The sequence below is a fragment of the Berghia stephanieae genome, chromosome 3, assembly GCF_034508935.2.
Source record: "Berghia stephanieae isolate SIO BIC M18660-M18661 chromosome 3, UCSD_Bste_1.3, whole genome shotgun sequence".
NCBI classification, from domain to species: Eukaryota; Metazoa; Mollusca; class Gastropoda; order Nudibranchia; family Aeolidiidae; genus Berghia; species Berghia stephanieae.
The window spans coordinates 51,878,911-51,897,269 of NC_088362.1; the positions used below are offsets into that span (position 1 = coordinate 51,878,911).

Consider the following 18,359-nt stretch of genomic DNA (forward strand, 5'->3'; position numbering starts at 1 on the left):
CTTCTCTCTTATGTATCTCTTTCATATTCAATTTTATACTCATTTGAGTATCCTTTTAAGTTGGGATCCATTAGCTGTGCTGTATGTTATTTTATTTGAGTCTCTGACAATGCCTACATATATATTTCTCCCGTGATCTCTTCCCTGTTTGAACTTTCCTGTCCTCTTTGCCTTACTTTTTCTTGTGCGCTCTGATGACCTACAGGCACAATGTCTGTTTCCCTCGGTGCTGCTATTACCAAAAAGCGTCGTTCAACTCTCAAAAATACTAACATTGATTTTGGGTACAGGTCAAAATCAGTTCAATCTTATGAAAAGAATAAATAAAAAATAAATTTTATTTCGCTTTTTCAAAAAGTAGTCTCAAATTTTTATGCATTTTATTTCGAAAATCCATTGGCTTAAATAACAAAGAAAGCACTTCACACACATACATACACATACACACACACACACACACACACACAAATTCATTCATACATACATACATACATACATACATACATACATACATACATACATACATACATACATACATACATACATACATACATACAAACACACACATACACACATACATACATAGACACAGACACACACATACATACATACATGCACGCGCGCACACACACACACTCACAAACACACACACACACACATACAAATACACACACATTCATACACAGAAGGAAAAGATAAAAGAAAAATATTTAACAAAATCCCAAACTGGTGTTTGCTAATTGGCATTTAAGTGCATATTTTTTTATTGTTAAATTTTTTAAAAGAAAAAAAAATGGAAGCAGTGAATGGATTTAGTATTTATTCATATCTTTATTCCCTTCCTTTAAAAAAAGATTAATTAAATTTGGTATCGTTGTTGTAATTCACGAACTGCATAAGCATAAACAAAAACAGCTGATGAAACAATTGTTCTGAAATTAAGTAACACTGTTGTAATTGTAAACATATTGCACAGAAAAAAAACAAAAACATTTAGACATTTCTTACGATTACCTTAAGATGTTGTTAAATGGAAAATAACAGCATAAAATAAGATTAACCAATGAAAGCAATTACAAATTAAATATTGATGCCACTTAAGTAAAGAATGTAAAGTAAAATGGAATGTTGAAAGCGCCACTATCCATCTCAAAATAAATAATATGTAATTGCGCTCTAAAAAGAGATATTAAACAAGATTACAATACAACCATAATCCTTATGTTATGCAAAACACGGTTTTACTTTAGTATTTCCTTAGTCCATCATAAGAATGTTTCAATGCTCACATGCTCATACAATGCTATAGACGTATTTTTTTTTTTATCAAAATGGACTCTATTCCAAATTCCAAAAATGAAAGCATCTCATAAACAGTAGTTACCCGATTACCAAAATATCATTTCTATTTTACTGGATATAGATTCTCGATTTTCCTTGTTGGCTGGAAAAGTCGAATCCTGTTGCCTTGGTAATCAAAAGACAAATTAAGAAATTATGGAGCAGGCACCAGTGTAAGATAAAGAACATACACACTTGTTAAGATCTTTAAAAAACAAATCAATTTGATATATTTTCTTATTAAGGCAGATACAGTATAGCAAATGTCATAAAAGACAACTTTTGGCATTTATTAATAGGGAATATCAGAAAGCAGTTTATCAATTTAAATGAACTTGAAAATTTTATTTAAAATCAAATTTATTTGTCATCTGCAAAAAAAATGTTTTTAACATCAAATTTGTTTGAAAGAATTTTTAATGTTATGTATCCGGTGATGAATTATTTACAAGAATTAATTTATAAGTAATTATTTAGCGGGTGGCAATAACGGCCCTTGAAGCATTGGCTGAGTGACTGGCCATTCGTCAGGATTCCATTGTTTCGCCTCCATCTCTTCTTTGCTAGGGGCTTGTTCCTCATGTATCTGCATTCTGGTGCCAGTAATGTTCAGCAATTTCAATTCCAAAGGTCCCAGTTTGAGGTAATCCTATGATGAATAGAAGTCAAACTGATACTAAGTACTGCTAGTAAAAAAAAGTATTGAACAAAACAGAATATAACAGCTTTGAAAAAGAAACTATGTGTGAGCCCCACTTCGGACACTTTTTTTTTCTTCTGGCAAGACTTTCAACCCCTAATTTTCTCATCAGTGCAGCATGGGGGAGTCTTGTTGACACGAGACGTTTGTTTGATAGATAATCTTTATTCCTTCATGGAATATCAAGGTGATGGCATTCAACGAGGCTAGGGTCTAGTTGGGTTTTTTTTTTTTGTCTTTTTTTCTTTCTTTCTTTTTTTTTTTGTATTTTAAAGGGGGGAGGGGGTGCATCAATTTCGATATTCCAATAACACCATGTTAAGATATATATATTAAGTAATAGCAAATACTCGTAATTATCAATACAGAGTACCTATGATATAACATAAACAAATGTAATTTGTAAAGAATACACAATTTGATATGTAAATGTATTATCTTTATGAAAAATATCTGAATCATTCATCTCTTTGGCTGTTAAAAAAATATTGGTGACAAGAAACGGTTGTGTGATGGCACCCACATATTCATCTTATGCCTTAAAGGTAAGAAATATTCCAGAATTGCAAATAAAGGGTCTGCTGTACACGCTGTAGACCAAAATCAACCAGAGTGTTTCCCACTTGTCAAACTCTAAGTCTGGGACAATCTAATTCATGATGGAAACAACCAAGATGCAAATACTATTCGAATAATACTTACCCCAAAATCTTCCTCTTCAAAATAATAATTTTCAAAAATTCCATCCTGAGAACCAGTATCTGATAGATCTGTAGACAGTAGAAAAAAAAAGATATATATATATAAGATTTATTTAAATGTATTGGCACAACTCATCACCATTAAAGCAAATATCTATATATAGACACACACTCACACACACACACACACACACACACACACACACACACACACACACAATATATATATATATATATATATATATATATATATATATATATATATAGTAAAACAACATCATCTTGCTTCATTATATCACCCTCACCAATTTCCTACCCTAATCGAATACACCATCACTACCACCACTAGGGTATTGTTCAGCTCAGATTTGATGAAAACTACTTGTTATACTGCTCACATTGGCCGTATATTATATTAAACAGTTTTACAGTAGATGATAACATAAAATTTACCTTCATCTCCTTCCTCAGCCATATCTTCAAGAGATGTTCGAGTCGTTAACAAATTAAAGACCTTGTCTTCTATGGCTTTTTGTGTAGCACTCTTTGGTCGACTTGTTTTGGCTGTAATTTAAGAAATAAATTTTTAAAAATCAACAAAATATCAAGGATTCATGAAGAATTTATAACCTTAAAAAGCAATAACCCCCTTTCTTACCCTCGCCAATCCCCAAATAAACACCACGTCCTAAAAAAAAAAAAAAAAAAAAAAAAAAAAAACCCCACAAAAATACACACACAAAAAAGTAAAAAACAAAAATCAAAACAGTTTTCATCATAAAACAACAAACAAATAAATAAACAAAAACAATGACAACGACAACAATAATAACGACGACAACAACAACAACCTATAATTATTAATTTCTATATTTTAGGATTCTTGACACACTTTTCGGTCATGAAATGCGCAATATGAAAATATAATATGTGATATATAAAGCAAAGACATAAGCTAAGTCGTAACAAACTTATAGATAAGGACTGTAAAGCAGTGTTGAATTTAGAGGAATTACCTTGTGAAACAACCTCTTCTCTTACAGTAGAGAGGCTGCTGTCAGGAGGGACATTGATTTTAGACAAGTCCATCTCCAGTATTCCTGTATGGTCAAGATTTTCAGAGTCCTCAAACTGGGTAAGGTAAAAGGATCTGGAGTTGTGCAGATGGAATTATAGGGGGAAAAAAAAGGATTTGTGTGAGTTATAAAAATTAAGTCTTTGTGAAAAGAGGGTTGGCTACTACTCAGTTGTGAATCATGTGGCTGATATTGAAATGGAATAGTGATAAGAATTTATACACTGATACACTGATGTGAGAAAAGTGCAAGGGGGGGGGGGGGGGGGATATTGAATGAGCTGTATTGTTACTGCTTCTATTCTACAACTAGAAGATCTGAATACAATGTTTTTGTTTTGTTTGTTTGGGGTTTTTTTTTCACCTATTTGAAACATTTTCATATTTTAAAGGATATAAACACCAAACATAAAACTTAACTTTAATATCCCAACTTACCAAACGTATTAAGAGTTGAATTTTCTATTGACGATGCTATTGATATAATACCCTGCATGCGATGGCTGTAATGATGATGATGATGATGATGATGATGATGATGATGATGATGATGATGATGATGATGATGATGATGATGATGATGATGACAATGACTATGATGATAACGATGACGATGTAGTTGATTATGGAAAAAGATTTGCGAGACATGCAGGAAGGATAGGGATTCTCTCGAATACTGGAATTTGGGAGACCCCCCACCCCCACAAGAACAAGTGCATGCATCAATAGACAATAAGTGTCAGAGTCATTTCTGTTCTCCGTTAATACAACTGAATCCGCTTCTGGTCTGCCAAATTCAGTTCACCTCCTTCACATACATTTCAATGCCGCTATATTCTAAACCAATTAATGTTTTCTTTTGATTTGACTTGTCCCATCCTGCTGTCAATGATCTACTACTGCCTAAAATATAAAACTCCCTGGCTAAAACTATAGGGTTTCCTCAACAGAAGTTGGTGACCAATCAGAGGATCTTCCTAAAGGTACTTGGTAAAAGCATTAGATGTTGATGATGATGATGATGATGATGATGATGATGATGATGATGATGATGGTGATGATGATGATGATGATGATGATGATGATGATGAAGATGATGATGATGATGATGATGATGATGAAAATGGTGACTGTGATGATAAAAATCTTAAATATTCTATTTTCAAAATACAATCAAGCATACCTGGATATTTTAAGATCTTCTATAGAACATTCAAACAATTCACTCATCAGTAGTAAATTTTCTTTCTCTAATTCTTCAACGACTTGTCTACATTTTTCTGTTTCTACACTGTGAATGGCAACCTGAAAAATAGAGCAAACATTCTGATTTATCATAATGATAATAATAATAATAAATAATAATATAATAATAATAAAATAATAATATAATAATAATAATAATATAATAATAATAATAATAATAATAATAATAATAATAATAATAATAATAATAATAATAATAATAACAATAATAATAATAATAATAATAATAATAATAATAATAATAACAATAATAATAATAATAATAATAATAATAATAATAATAATAATAATAATAAATAATAATAATAATAATAATAATAATAATCAATCATATCACATTATCACAGCACATCATAATAATAATAGAAAGGTTAATTTCTAAGCGCCTGGTCGGAAAGCAAAAATAATAGGCATACTAACGAAATGGGCACTCAGGAGAATTCTTGGGCAATCGAAGCAGCCTAATATTTTTTTTTGTGGGGGGGGGGGGGGGGGGGGGGGGGATGGGTTTTTTTAAATTGTATATTTCTTACTGCTTTGGCATTCATACTTTTCCAGAATGTTAGTTCATACTATAAAACATCATTTGTTTATTCATGTATTCCTTTTAGCCTTATCATTTTAAGAAAATATTGCCAAAAAAAAAATTAACATAATAACTTGTCTTGCTACTGTATGGGAACAATACCCTTCTTTATCATGAATAAAGTTATTGGTGCCTTGTCATTTATTAACATGTTCAAATTTATCCACTCACAAAAAAAAAAAAATAAATAAATAAATAAATAAATTAAAAAAAAAAAAAATAAATATGCATATGCCCTGCAGTTCATTGGATAAATGCTTGAGATAATCCTAATCTACTTCTTCTTCTTCTTCTTCTTCTTCTTCTTCTTCGTTCCTCTGATGAACATCTATGGCTGCAGTCCGATATCTGCTATGAAGTCTGTGGTCCGCTTTAGGTCCTCAGCCTCACCATAGAGCTTTGTGTTGAGTGTTGTAGGGGTGACCCAGTGGTTCGAACGTTGCACGTTGTATAATGGGCAATCCATAAGCACATGTAAAGTGGTTTCATGGTCGGTTCCACATGGGCAATAAGGGGTTGTTCCAATACCTAGCTTTGTAAACACCTAATCTACTAAATGTGCAGCGATGTAGTCTTGTGGAGTGTCACTCGCTTTTGGATCGGAAGGTCTTGGGTTTGAGCCTCACTCGGCGTATAGTTGAGCCCTTGGAAAAGGCTCTTTACTCACATTCTCTTACCATACTCAGGTGTAAAATGAGTACCTGGTGATTAGCAGCGTTGTCTTTGTCAGAATAAAATGTAATATCGCCTAACAGGCACCATGTCTGGTTCTATATGTTACATGTTGCTGTTGGTCAGGAACCTTTTGTAAAGTGCTTTGAGCATGTTTAGTGGATATTGCACTATATAAAAGCTTAATTTTATATATCATTTTCTTTTTAAACGAATAAAATAACACGAAGATCATGCAAACAATGATCATTTTCACTTTCCTTTTAGCACATTTTGGGAGCCTGATTGACTATTAAAAAAAAAAAAAAAAAAAAAAAAAATATATATATATATATATATATATATATATATATATATATATATATATATATATATATATATATATATATTGAGCTCTTATATAGTGCAATATCCACTCATAGGACTCAAAGGGTCCCTGACCAATAGCAACACGTAACATGTAGAACGAGATATGATGCCTGTTAGGCGATATTACAAATTTTTTTTCCGACATAGACAACGCTGTTAACGGCCAGGTACTCATTTTACACCTCAGTACAGTGAGATAATGTGAGTAAAGAGCCTTTTCCAAGGACTCAACTATGCGTCGAGCATGGCTCGAACCCAGGACCTTCCGATCAGAAAGCAAGTGTCATACCACTTGACTGCATAGCCACATAGCCGACTAGTTGGTGTAATGAGAAATATAGAAATGATGCATAAAGCTTTGATAACATGCCCATCAGTGTTGACAAAACTGGTAAACAGGTAAAATGTGCTCAACAACTGATAGAAAAAATTATGTAACATGAGACAAGCAAGTACTTAGGTGGATTGGTCATTCAGGCAACAAACACTCTCGTAGAAGCCCCGGTAACAGTAATAATAACAATAACTTCTGGAGGCTGTGTTTTTGTTGCTCCACATTGTATGAACATTTTCTCATTTTTACTGGTGCTGAACTTCGAACAAGATATGTGTGTGACTGTTGTAGTGATTTTGTAGTCGAATGAATGAATATATGTGATACTAAAAAAATCGTTCGTACCAATGTTTTGTCTCAAGGAAATCGAAATGGCGGCGGCCTTGTTTACTTCCGACACAAAAGTGCACCACTAATTTCATCTTATTTCGTGATTTGTTGATTGAAGACCTATCCTTCGCTTAATATTATATAAAGCATTGTATGATGATTTAGAATTACAAAGAGGCATCAAAAATAATAAACCACCCTGTTGATGAAGTAGAAAGAATTCATGGAAAAGCAATAGAAAGGAAAGCATTCTCAATTACCAACAATAAAAAAACATATTTTATACCATGAATTTGATATTTTGCCATCTGGGAGAAGTTTTTGTCAGATTAAATGTGGAACTAACAAGTATAAATCAACGTTCGTTCCATCAGCAATAAAAATGTTGAATATTTCATATGGTACAGCAAAACCAAGGATTGATGCGTTGACTGATTGACTGATTAATTTGTTTAATGTTAGGCTAGATGAAGTGACCAATTGATAATGATGATAATATTTGGTGTTGAATTGCCAAGAATGTAACGAATTGAAAATGAAATGAAAATGTTAATGTTGTGTATGTCGCATGCGTGAAAGAAGAGAGAGGAAGAGAGAGAGAGAGAGAGAGAGAGAGAGAGAGAGAGAGAGAGAGAGAGAGAGAGAGAGAGAGAGAGCGAGAGAGAGAGAGAGAGAGAGAGAGAATGGGTAGGAGTGAGGTGTCTGTTCAATGTTATAGTTATCATATAACGTTATGACAAGTGTAACTAAATGACAAATTGCCATATTTGTGGACAATAAAGATCTATTATTATTATTATTATTATTATTATCTATTGTAAAGCACCTCTGAGCACTATTTGTGGATACTGGCGCTATATCAAATAATAATAATAATAATAATAATAATAATAAATAATAATAATAATAATAATAATAATAATAATAATAATAATAATAATAATAATAATAATAATAACAATAATAATAATAACTTTGAATTCATCCTGTTTCAGCAAACTTAATCAAATATGAAAAGTGTTTACCTCTCGTTTTAACCAGTCATTGTCCAAGACTTCTTGCCGGTCCTTCTTATCAAGCTGTGCCATTGCTTTCTGTAAAAAATAAAATAAAAAATACAACAATTTATATATTAAAAAGAAGATAAAAACGATTTTGATTAATAAAAGTATGAAAAAAAAGTCATTATAATTCTGATATAAATATAGCTGAGAAGATATCAGTTACAAACTTTCTACTAAAAAAACACCATGCATGCAGGATAAACTAAGTTATCCTCTGAGTATACCTCACTATTTTCAAACTTAAGCTTAAGTAACAAAATTAAAAAAATATATAATTTCCTTTATTCATCCCATTGGGGAATTTTGTCTTTAGGATCTATTCCAAGAGAAGAATGGAATAACCCAGGCTTCAGCCACAGTGAAGCGCCACAAATTGAGCTAGGGTGAGGTGACTTGCTCAAGGACACACAATGTAGTGGTGGGTGATCGAAATCGGTACCTTTTGGGTACGAAGCAAAGACCGTACCGCTGAGCCTCGATGCCTTCACTTACTCAATGTCGTAATGAGCGGGGGGGGGGGGGGGGGGGGGGGGGGTTTCGTATTGAATCCAATGCAGTATGCATATACTTAAAGATTCACATCAAATTGGAAGATAGAAGTATGATAAAGCAGTGCATAAAGATTAGTATTGTTTACAGAATGTGCATCTGTTTGCTCATGTTAATATACCTTTCTTTAAATGCAACAACAACAACATGCACTCAAACTCTCAGTCCAAAATGGACATTGCTTGGCTATATAAATCGGCATCATATACATCATTGTCATTGCAAGTTGGAAATTACCTCTGACGCCTTGTCTTTCTGTTGTGATAGAGTGTCCTCCGTGTGTCTTTCTATTTCCCCTATTGCTTGATCTTTATCTCTTGTTAAATGAGCTGTTGAAAATATATTTAATGTTCAACTTTCTATCAAATCACATTGGGATATGGCACTATGGCTCAATCAAAGAATAAACGTTAAGCTTTTTGAACAGAGCTGCTGTGTCACATTAATGGTGGTATTAACTCTCTCCTTACCCGACCGTTTTACGGATTGTCCCCAAAACTTCACACCCAACCTATACAAAAATAGATTTATTTCACTCAAACACAAAAACTGTTGGTTCTTGCTATACATATTTCTTTCTGCTAAAAGAGCTCTTCAACACAGTTTTAATATACTTTAACTATTGCAAACCTTTTTGTTCAAATATTATGATGTACAAAAGAAATTAGAGAATGAAAAAATGTTGGCTACATCCTAATGAATGTGATGATTTTCCTATGGGTGGTAAGGAGAGGGTTAAACCTTTAAAGGCCTAGATTGATTTCACTCTCACCTGACGTCATATCTAAACATTTTTATCAATATTGAGTAATGGCAAGGCAACTCTGCTTCTAGAGTAAAAATTGAGTTGCATTGCTGTCACTGTCTTTTTGGTGAAATCAGTAAGGCTTGCACTATAATTAGTAAATCAATCGAAGAAATTCCTTTTTGAAGGAAGTTGTCTAACAGTTAAAGAATAATAGCATATAATATTTTTTAAAAATACTATTCCAAATCAAGGAGACCTCAGAATTTATGTCCATCTCCAATAAGAAAGCCATAGTCCTTAAAAAACCATAACGCGCATGAAGCCAGAGGTTACCCCATTCTATGCGATGTCAACAGACAGAAACAATTGTTTGCCACCCTCTGGATTGGATGCCGATCTATTGCAATATACTTTGTACTAGATATAAGAGATTCAGCTACCTAGTCACGAATTGGTGGATAGAGGATCAGTTAAAAAAAAAAAAGATAGACTCTACCCATGATCAAAATCAGCCCTTATGCCGTGTGCCAGGTGTCCCTCTAATTGAGTTATCAATCGTCTTGCAAAATATATAGAACAAGCCTCTCCCAATGGGCTTACTGCTTAGTGTCAACTATTAGGTTCAAATCATGACCCTCATTTAGAGATAAAAAGCTCGTTAGATTCTAGCTTGCCGAATTCCAGCATTCTCTGAAATATGTCATGGAGCTAGGTGACTGACTTTTATCGATAATTAGTCGTTACCTTCTGTGAGCATCGGATTTCGGCACGCTCAGATTCTACGTAAATGCTTTCTGGTGTCTCCCAAGACCATGCTAGAATCCAGTGAGTACTGTATACAACACGCCAGATAAATTGCCACTGAGCCCTACATCTCAAAGTAAGTTTGTGCGATGATAAATAACAAAGTACTTTAATTTAGCATAGAGGACTTTTAATGGAATGAAACATAAGTTAAGTAAAACAACTAGCTTCCAACTAATTATGAACACTTTACCAGCCATATCAACAAAGCTACTCTCCATATCTTTTAATTCCTGTTCCAACAACTTGATCTGCATTTGAAGCTTGTGTTGACCGGAATCTCTGAAGGTCTGCCAGCCTCCAACCTGTCTTGTCACTTTTTCTATCTCCACCTCCTTCAATGCAATCTGACTTTTCAACTCTGGAAATTGATTGAGCGGATAAACATTCTAAATTAATAAGAATAGATTATTGTTTGATTGGTTTAGTACTGAAAGAAAGGCAAAAAGCACACATCAACAAGTTGATATGATGATGATGATGATGATGATGAAATTATGAAGGCAACAAATACCACGATATTGATGAGGATGATGGTGATGATGATGATGATGATGATGATGATGATGATGATGATGATGATGATGATGATGATGATGATGATGATGATGATGATCTGTGACATAATTTTGCTATAACATATCATAAATTATTTGGTGATATGCAATAGTCATAAGATTGCAAAGAAGTGATATTGGGAAACATTTATTTTTACCCAAAGATATATTCATGATAAGTAAATGGTATATAGAAAATACGAAATAAATTCTAGTCTCAACACCCTTAAAAGAAATCATTATTCTTCACACCTTCTAATTCCTTCTCTCTTTCTCTCTGTCTTTTCCATTTGTCCTTCATTACATCTGTGACGTCTTCTCTTGTTTTCACCGCCTCATTTTCTAATTCTTTGGAGACTTTTCTGTTTGTTTTTAGCAAATGTTTGAGTAATAATTCTTGCTCCTGTTTTAATTTGTCATTCTGGTTATAAAGATGAGAGCATCAATAAAGAAATAATAACTAAATCGATATATTTTATAACGATTTGAAAGCTAAATGTACAAATTATGACGATGAGAGATTAAAAGAATGAAAATTGGTCTATAGTATAGAAAGAATATAAAACAATGTCATGTGTTTATATTGTTTATTTCCATGTTAAGATAAAATCAAGAAGGAATTTTACGACAATTACTTAATTGATTCAATTGGAGACGTATAAATGTTAAAACATTTGAGTCTGACCACAATACATGTAAATGTTTTCAGTTATTTTGAAGCAATTCAGCCTTCATTATTCACATCAAAGTGTTCATTTATTAAGCTTGGTTTAGTTTAGAACAGCTTATAGAAACTTACTGAAACTAATATCAAAACACCACAGGATTTGTAAGCTTTATTGTCGAACACTTGAAGCTGACAGTGCAGCATTGTTTGGCAAATACATAATGACACATAAACCAAATGTTATGAAATATAATTAAAGTATGGATGTTACTTTACAAATCATTAAAAAAACATCATCATGGCATCAAAGTATCTTAAGATATTTAAAGAAACAAATGTAATGCATAAATTGAAACGACAATAATAGTGAAAATATAAAACATACCCTTTCTACATTCCTTCTGTTCTTCTCCTCCCATCCTCTTATTTCATATGATACATCGTCAAGCTTCCTTTCAACAACATTTATTCTACAAAAGATTTAGAAATCATATAAAAGCTTGCATGACTTTAAATATTTGGTTATAACCAGATTGAAATAAAATAAGCACGAATTAATACAAATCATCGATTGATCAACATCATAATTCTGCCAGAATATATCTAATTTTATACAAACTATTTCCATAGGCAAACACCCCTACATCTTAGTCAATAACCAGCACATGTGAATGATCAAAGAATAGAGATGAATAAATAATGAAATGGTAGATTACCTAATAACTAATAAATGAATAAAATGATGTTGCTGCTCATAGTTGTAGTTATTTTTTGTTTGTTAATTTTGTCTTTGGGTTTGCTTTTTTTATTTCTTTGTTGTTGGTTTTTGTTTGTTTTTGTTTTTCCTTAATCTCAAACACAGTTAATTATCTAAAAGTGCAATCATAGCCAATTCTACCAGGTAATCAAAATGCAAGCCAGTTAAATGGACTGGTTTCAGCGCTTCATCAAACCCCCTTTTTATACATTTTAAAAAAATCAACCCTAAACAAAAACAAAATGCTTTTATAAATGAATTTGTCTCTAGCGTTTTCTTCCTCTTCTCTTGTTTTTATATCTTGAGTCCCATTTCAAAGATAAAGGTACTCATCTTTTTTAGTTCTTCAAGCGGGCGGAAAAGTTTTTTATTTAAAGAATTTGCAGAGGGTCATATCTCTTCTCTATGGGTGTGTATTTTCTGCAGCGCTGCAGTATATGTTCTGCATCTTCCTCAACTTCACCACATGAGCAGACTGGTCACTGTGTCAGTTTCATGTGTCTGTGCATATGCTTTTTAAGTCAATTGTGTCCTGTACTGAGCGCAATAGTGTTTCATTCATTGTGTTTTATTGACAAAGTGGAAAACCAAAACGTCAACATCGTCTGTCTTCGTTCATTTAATTGAAGATTCCATTCCATTTTCTATCGACAACTTCATCAATTCATATGTCATTGAAACTTACTGGTATGCAAGTATGGCTTCTTGTGCGGTCATCTGAGGCTCCTTATTCTTCTTTGATGAACCCTTCTTCCCCTTTTTTCCTTTTCCCTTCTTCTTTCCTTTTTTCCCAGCCATGACTTTAAGAACAGAAACAAGTTTTAAAAGTTGAAACAAAAATAATTACTGTAAAGCTGTGTCAAGTATTGTTTATTATTAACATTTCATGTTATACTTATATAATAAAGGTACCTACAATAATATAGAAGGTGGGGGGCGGGGGGGGGGGGGCGTGGCGTTGATAGCTCAGTTGTTAGAGTACTCGTTTCACATGCAAAGGTCGTTCAAGTCACTATAAAATACACGAAAAAGCTGAGGAAGAAGCAGTGGATGGATATATTTTAAGCTTGTCATTAACCTTGTATATAGCACAACAACTAATAAATGTAGTCAAAGAACTTAACTAGGGGTCCCAGGCCAACTGCAAACAAGTAGGATGAGACATGACCATTGTAAGGTGTTGCAAATAGTTGAGTCCAAGGAAAAGGCTCTTTACTCACATTCTTTCACTGTGCTCACGTGTAAAAGGAGTACCTGGCTGTTAACATCTTTGTCTCTGTCAGAAAATATTGTAAATCACCTAACAGGCGTCATGTCAAGGACCCCATGTAAAGTTCTCAGATCACGTTTAGTGAATATTACACAATATAAATGCTCACAATTTTTTAATATTCATTTTTGCTCATTAAGGAAATGTCAGTGATAAGCCCGGGACCGTCAGGTCACAAGCCAATTGGCACTAGGCCACAAAGCTGAATGTGATCTGATCCAGAAAATGGTTATCCCAATGGTTATGAAGTGGCAATTCAGACTTGAGTCTAAATAAGTCCACTGTGGCGATTTGGACTCAAACTCCAATATGCCAGCACAAACATAGGTGTGGGGGGTGGAAGGGGAAGAACAATGCGGGCAGTGAACAGAGGGTCTGTGAACCTGAATCTGAAAGTTTCTCGAAGTTGACTCAATTCTGAGTATTGATATTCGAGGGCGGAGAGAGTTGTTGAATCTGGCATCTATTGTTGGTGTTTAGAATGAATAATTTTGATAATCTTCGCTTGAAGGTTTCTAAGTCTGTTGTGTTCACACATGATTTGGGAAGAACATTCCAGTCTTTGATAGTGGTAGGATGGAACTGATATAGAAATAGAAGAAGAGTTCGGAAGAAAATTCTGTTTTGCTCATGCCACACTGACTCAGCTGATACCCCTACTTCGGTCTGTATCATAATATTTATATTTTTTTTCGTCCTCATTTTATTTGGACATCATGCTATGTTGTTAGAAAAGCGTTTCCTTTACATCACAGTTACTTTGACTGACTTTTGTTCCTTTTGATGGGTTTAAACTCTTTTCCTTTAATTTCTAGCTGAATTTCCGATTGATCTATGATTTTGTCTTTCTCGTTGAATAAAATGGGTTTAGACCATTTGTTGATAGTTTCTATACCATTATTGTCAATTTCACTTGCATCAATTTTATGTAATTATCAATAATTGAAATAAATATAAAAAACAAAACAAACACAAAACTATACTGCCATGAGAGTCTATTCAGACTGAGTTTGAATAATCTATTGATTGCACATGTGCATAGGAATTTGAGTTAAATGGCCACAGGTGACCATTCAGACTCGAGTCCAAATAGCCACATGCAAGGGGTAGTGTGGCTCAGTAGTACGCTCTTTGCTTCATACCCAAAATGTACCAAGTTCGACTACCCATATAGTTGTGTGGCCTTGAGCAAGTCACCTTGCCGTAGCTCACTTTGTGGAGCTGCAATGGGTTATTCCAGTCTTCCTTTGGAAAAGACCCTAAAAACAAATTCCCCCTTAGGAATGAATAAAGGGGATTTTATTTTTAAAATTTTAAATCTATTTTTGCACAGCGCAATGGTTACAAAACCTCCATTCAATCACCTAGCAAGTAAGCACAAGAGAAACCGCTCCTTGTGGTATTCGCACCTCAGTTAGGAAATGTGATTGACTCTCACTGAACTTGAAGGTGTCTTCACTTCAACAACTTCTGATTTTGAACAGTGGATTACCTCCCATATGTTCTTTCTCAAATTTATTTTATTTTATCCAATTTCCTTTATACTTTTTTTTAGAATGTAATCATTCACTCATTCAATAGTAGAAGGTAATGGGTGATAAGATCTTAACATGTGAATCTATTCCCTGTTTTGGTTTCTGTAATTCGAATTAAACAAAATAGTATTCATTATTCCCTTAGCCTTAAGTTAAAATTGTAAAATCAAAAAGATGAGTGATGCTGCAGAAAAATGAAACAATCACCCTGGTAGAGGAATTCATCAAACTGAAAGAAATCGAGTATGAAAGGATTTCTCAATTAGTATCCTGTAGCAACTTTCTTTCGACCATTGGTTAAAAAACAAACAATGGTGGTAGAACAACAGGTTTGAACATTTAAAGTTCCTTCTTCTTTTTCCCCGTCGTGGCAGTGGCAGTGGCAGTGGTGAACTTTTTCAACAACAAATGGTGTCGACGCTTTTGAATTAGAATAGCTTTTCGATGCCTGGATATAAATTCATCCTTATTTTATTTTAAATTACTCCGAGACGACAAATTACCAACAAATTACCTGTGAAATATCGAAATTGAAAATTAGCTAATCTTTGCTATCTCTCAACTCATCAGGTGGCAGCCATATTGTTTGTTTCTGTAGGCAACAACATAGAATGATTAAGGAGAAAATAGTCGTATACAAAATATATGACGGATGAGCAGACGTTATATTCTATGTATCACATATTTTTAAAAACCCTTACATCCGTGCTATATTACGGTATTTAGCTGACTAAAAGAATCTAATTAGGATCGATTTCGAGTGTAAGAGCCCAACATGCCATACCATTCCAAGATAAGATCATAAAAATTTTTAACAGAGCAAACTTGCAATTGATTATAAGTCCTGTTTCCACCCTCAATTTAAAAAGAAACAAATGAAACGGAGACGTCAGCATATTGAGGATAACATATAGATACATATTTAAAAGATATCACGTTACTCTCACGGGTATATTTTTTTCTAGAGATATGAACAAACTAAATGATTTCTCAACATTCTGGCCAGCTATTTTACATATTATCTGCCTATTTGTACGTTTCTTTTATTATCAGTTTATATACCTATCAAATAACTAAAGAGATGTTGAATCGTAATAGCAGCATGGCTCAGCGGTTGCTTCATACCAAAAAGGTACGAAAGATTATCCCTGCGCTTCGTGGCATTGAGCAAGTCATCTCGCCTAAGCTCAATTTGAGGCACTGCACTGCGGCTGACGCCTGAGTTATTCCCGTCTTCCCTTGGAATAGACCCTAGAGACAAATTTCCCTTATGGGATGAATAAAGGAAATTTTATTTATTTATTTATTTATCTATTTATTGCATTTATTTATACCTACATCAGTCAATTTACACGAGTAATACAAAGAAACGGGCTTAGGACCTTTGTCAATTTTCGGTACAATATAAATACATTTCCCTTATTCCTCTTCAGGATAATATTTATTTGAGGCATATATTGATAAAAGACAGAGATAGCCCAGGCGTAACCAGCAACGCCGCAAAGTGAGAAATAAGGGCTAAGTTATTTTGCTTAATAAAAACAAAAACAAAAACAAAAACAAACAAAGCAAAAAAAAAAAAAAAAAAAAAAACAAAAAAAAAAAAAAAACGAGATGCCGACAGCGGCAGGACTGATTCGAAATCGAATCTCAAGGGAGTGCGTGCAATATCTAATCCACTCGGCCATCTGAGCCATCTTGGCACCACCCCCTCAAAAATCGAATCATTTTGTCAATTGACGCAAAGTTTGATTAAAAGTGATAATATATAGCTGTGTGAAGTTAAGTAAAAAATGTGTGATGTCAGTTTACGGCAGTTATTGGGGGGGGGGGGGGGGGGAGTACGGTCTTTGCTTCCTACCCGAAAGGTATCGAGTTAGATCACCCGCCGCTGCCCTGTGTGGCCTTGAGTAAGTCACCTCGCTCAATTTAGGTCAATTTGCGGCGCTGCACTGTGGCTGACGTCTGGGTTATTCCAGTCTTCCCTTGGATTAGACCCTAGAGACAAATTTCCCCTATGGGATGAATAAAGGGAATTTTATTTATTTATTATCATTGTAGAAAGATGGTGTTGCTCTATTGCCTTGCTTTGGACCATTGAGGTCTTACACACTGTTCACCTGGCTTTGGACACATATCACTAGGGTATAATGTTATAACATGAGCAATTTTATATAGCGAAAAATCCACTAAACGTGGACTAAAAATTGGACGGGTGTTGGTCACTTAATACGAAAGCCCAAATTAGGTGGGCAGACCGCCTAACTACAATGAAAAATTCGTAGAATTACGAAATTTTACCTCCAATTTCAAAACTTCATGAGTACCTCTAAGTCATTAAAACTTATTGAAAATGAAGGTTGATGCCAGACTACATCATTTTAGGGATTTTGAAGTGTTATTTAATCCACGCGAGGGTCAATTCTTACATTTTAAAGTCAACTATAGCGACTACAATTTCTATCTCTCAAAATTTACGACTTAAAAAAAATAATTTCAAGTAGGCATGTTTTGGATAATTTTCATGGATTCACTATTCACGAAGTTGTAATCCACGGTGACTTGTAAAATTGTAATTCGTTTAAATGACCCTGTAGTTTTATGCCCAGCCATTCTTCAACAATTGGACAAGAAAAACCTCAGATCTCCATGATCTGCGATCAGAACCCAACACATAACCTCTGAGTTTCTCTTGGCCTTATAACGATAGGTTTTGTTTTATTATAACATTTTTTTCCTAGTTTATTATTATTATTATTATTATTATTATTATTTTATTATTATTATTATTATTATTATTATTTTATTATTATTATTATTATTATTATTATTATTATATATTATATTATTATTATTATTATTATTATTATTATTATTATTATTATTATTATTATTTATTATTATTTATTATTATTATTATTATTATTATTATTATTATTATATAATTTATTAGTATATTAGTATATATAGTATTATATTATTATTATTATTATATATTATATTAGTAGTATATAGTTAGTATTATGTAGTAGTA

General features: G+C 33.2%; 1 protein-coding gene across 2 annotated transcripts; it reads right to left on the minus strand.

The window, feature by feature from the left end:
• Positions 1-363: 363 nt before the first annotated feature.
• LOC144967989 (coiled-coil domain-containing protein 83-like) lies at positions 364-15,931 on the minus strand. 2 transcript variants are annotated; one of them, XM_078905838.1, is made up of 12 exons: positions 15,840-15,931; positions 13,206-13,320; positions 12,149-12,233; positions 11,349-11,517; positions 10,733-10,900; positions 9,225-9,316; positions 8,400-8,468; positions 5,001-5,122; positions 3,759-3,892; positions 3,196-3,306; positions 2,744-2,811; positions 364-1,990 (listed from the first exon to the last, which is right to left on the minus strand). In XM_078905838.1, the coding sequence occupies exons 2-12, from the start codon at positions 13,316-13,318 to the stop codon at positions 1,811-1,813; spliced, it is 1,311 nt and encodes a 436-aa protein (XP_078761964.1). In that variant the 5' UTR covers positions 13,319-13,320; positions 15,840-15,931; the 3' UTR covers positions 364-1,810. The 2 variants fall into 2 exon arrangements, with proteins under 2 accessions (XP_078761964.1, XP_078761965.1); XM_078905839.1 differs by lacking the exon at positions 15,840-15,931 and having other exon boundaries at positions 13,206-13,333.
• Between the last annotated feature and the right edge of the window lie 2,428 nt (positions 15,932-18,359).

What these genes read in the sequence shown, in the direction of transcription:
- LOC144967989 (XM_078905838.1), bottom strand. Translation starts at nt 13,318, where the DNA reads ATGGCTGGGAAAAAAGGAAAGAAGAAGGGAAAAGGAAAAAAGGGGAAG. An exon ending in GAAGCCATACTTGCATACCA is followed by an intron (nt 12,234 to 13,205) that starts GTAAGTTTCAAT and finishes AATCTTTTGTAG; the next exon opens with AATAAATGTTGTTGAAAGGA. An exon ending in AAGAGAGAAGGAATTAGAAG is followed by an intron (nt 10,901 to 11,348) that starts GTGTGAAGAATA and finishes ATCAATTTCCAG; the next exon opens with AGTTGAAAAGTCAGATTGCA.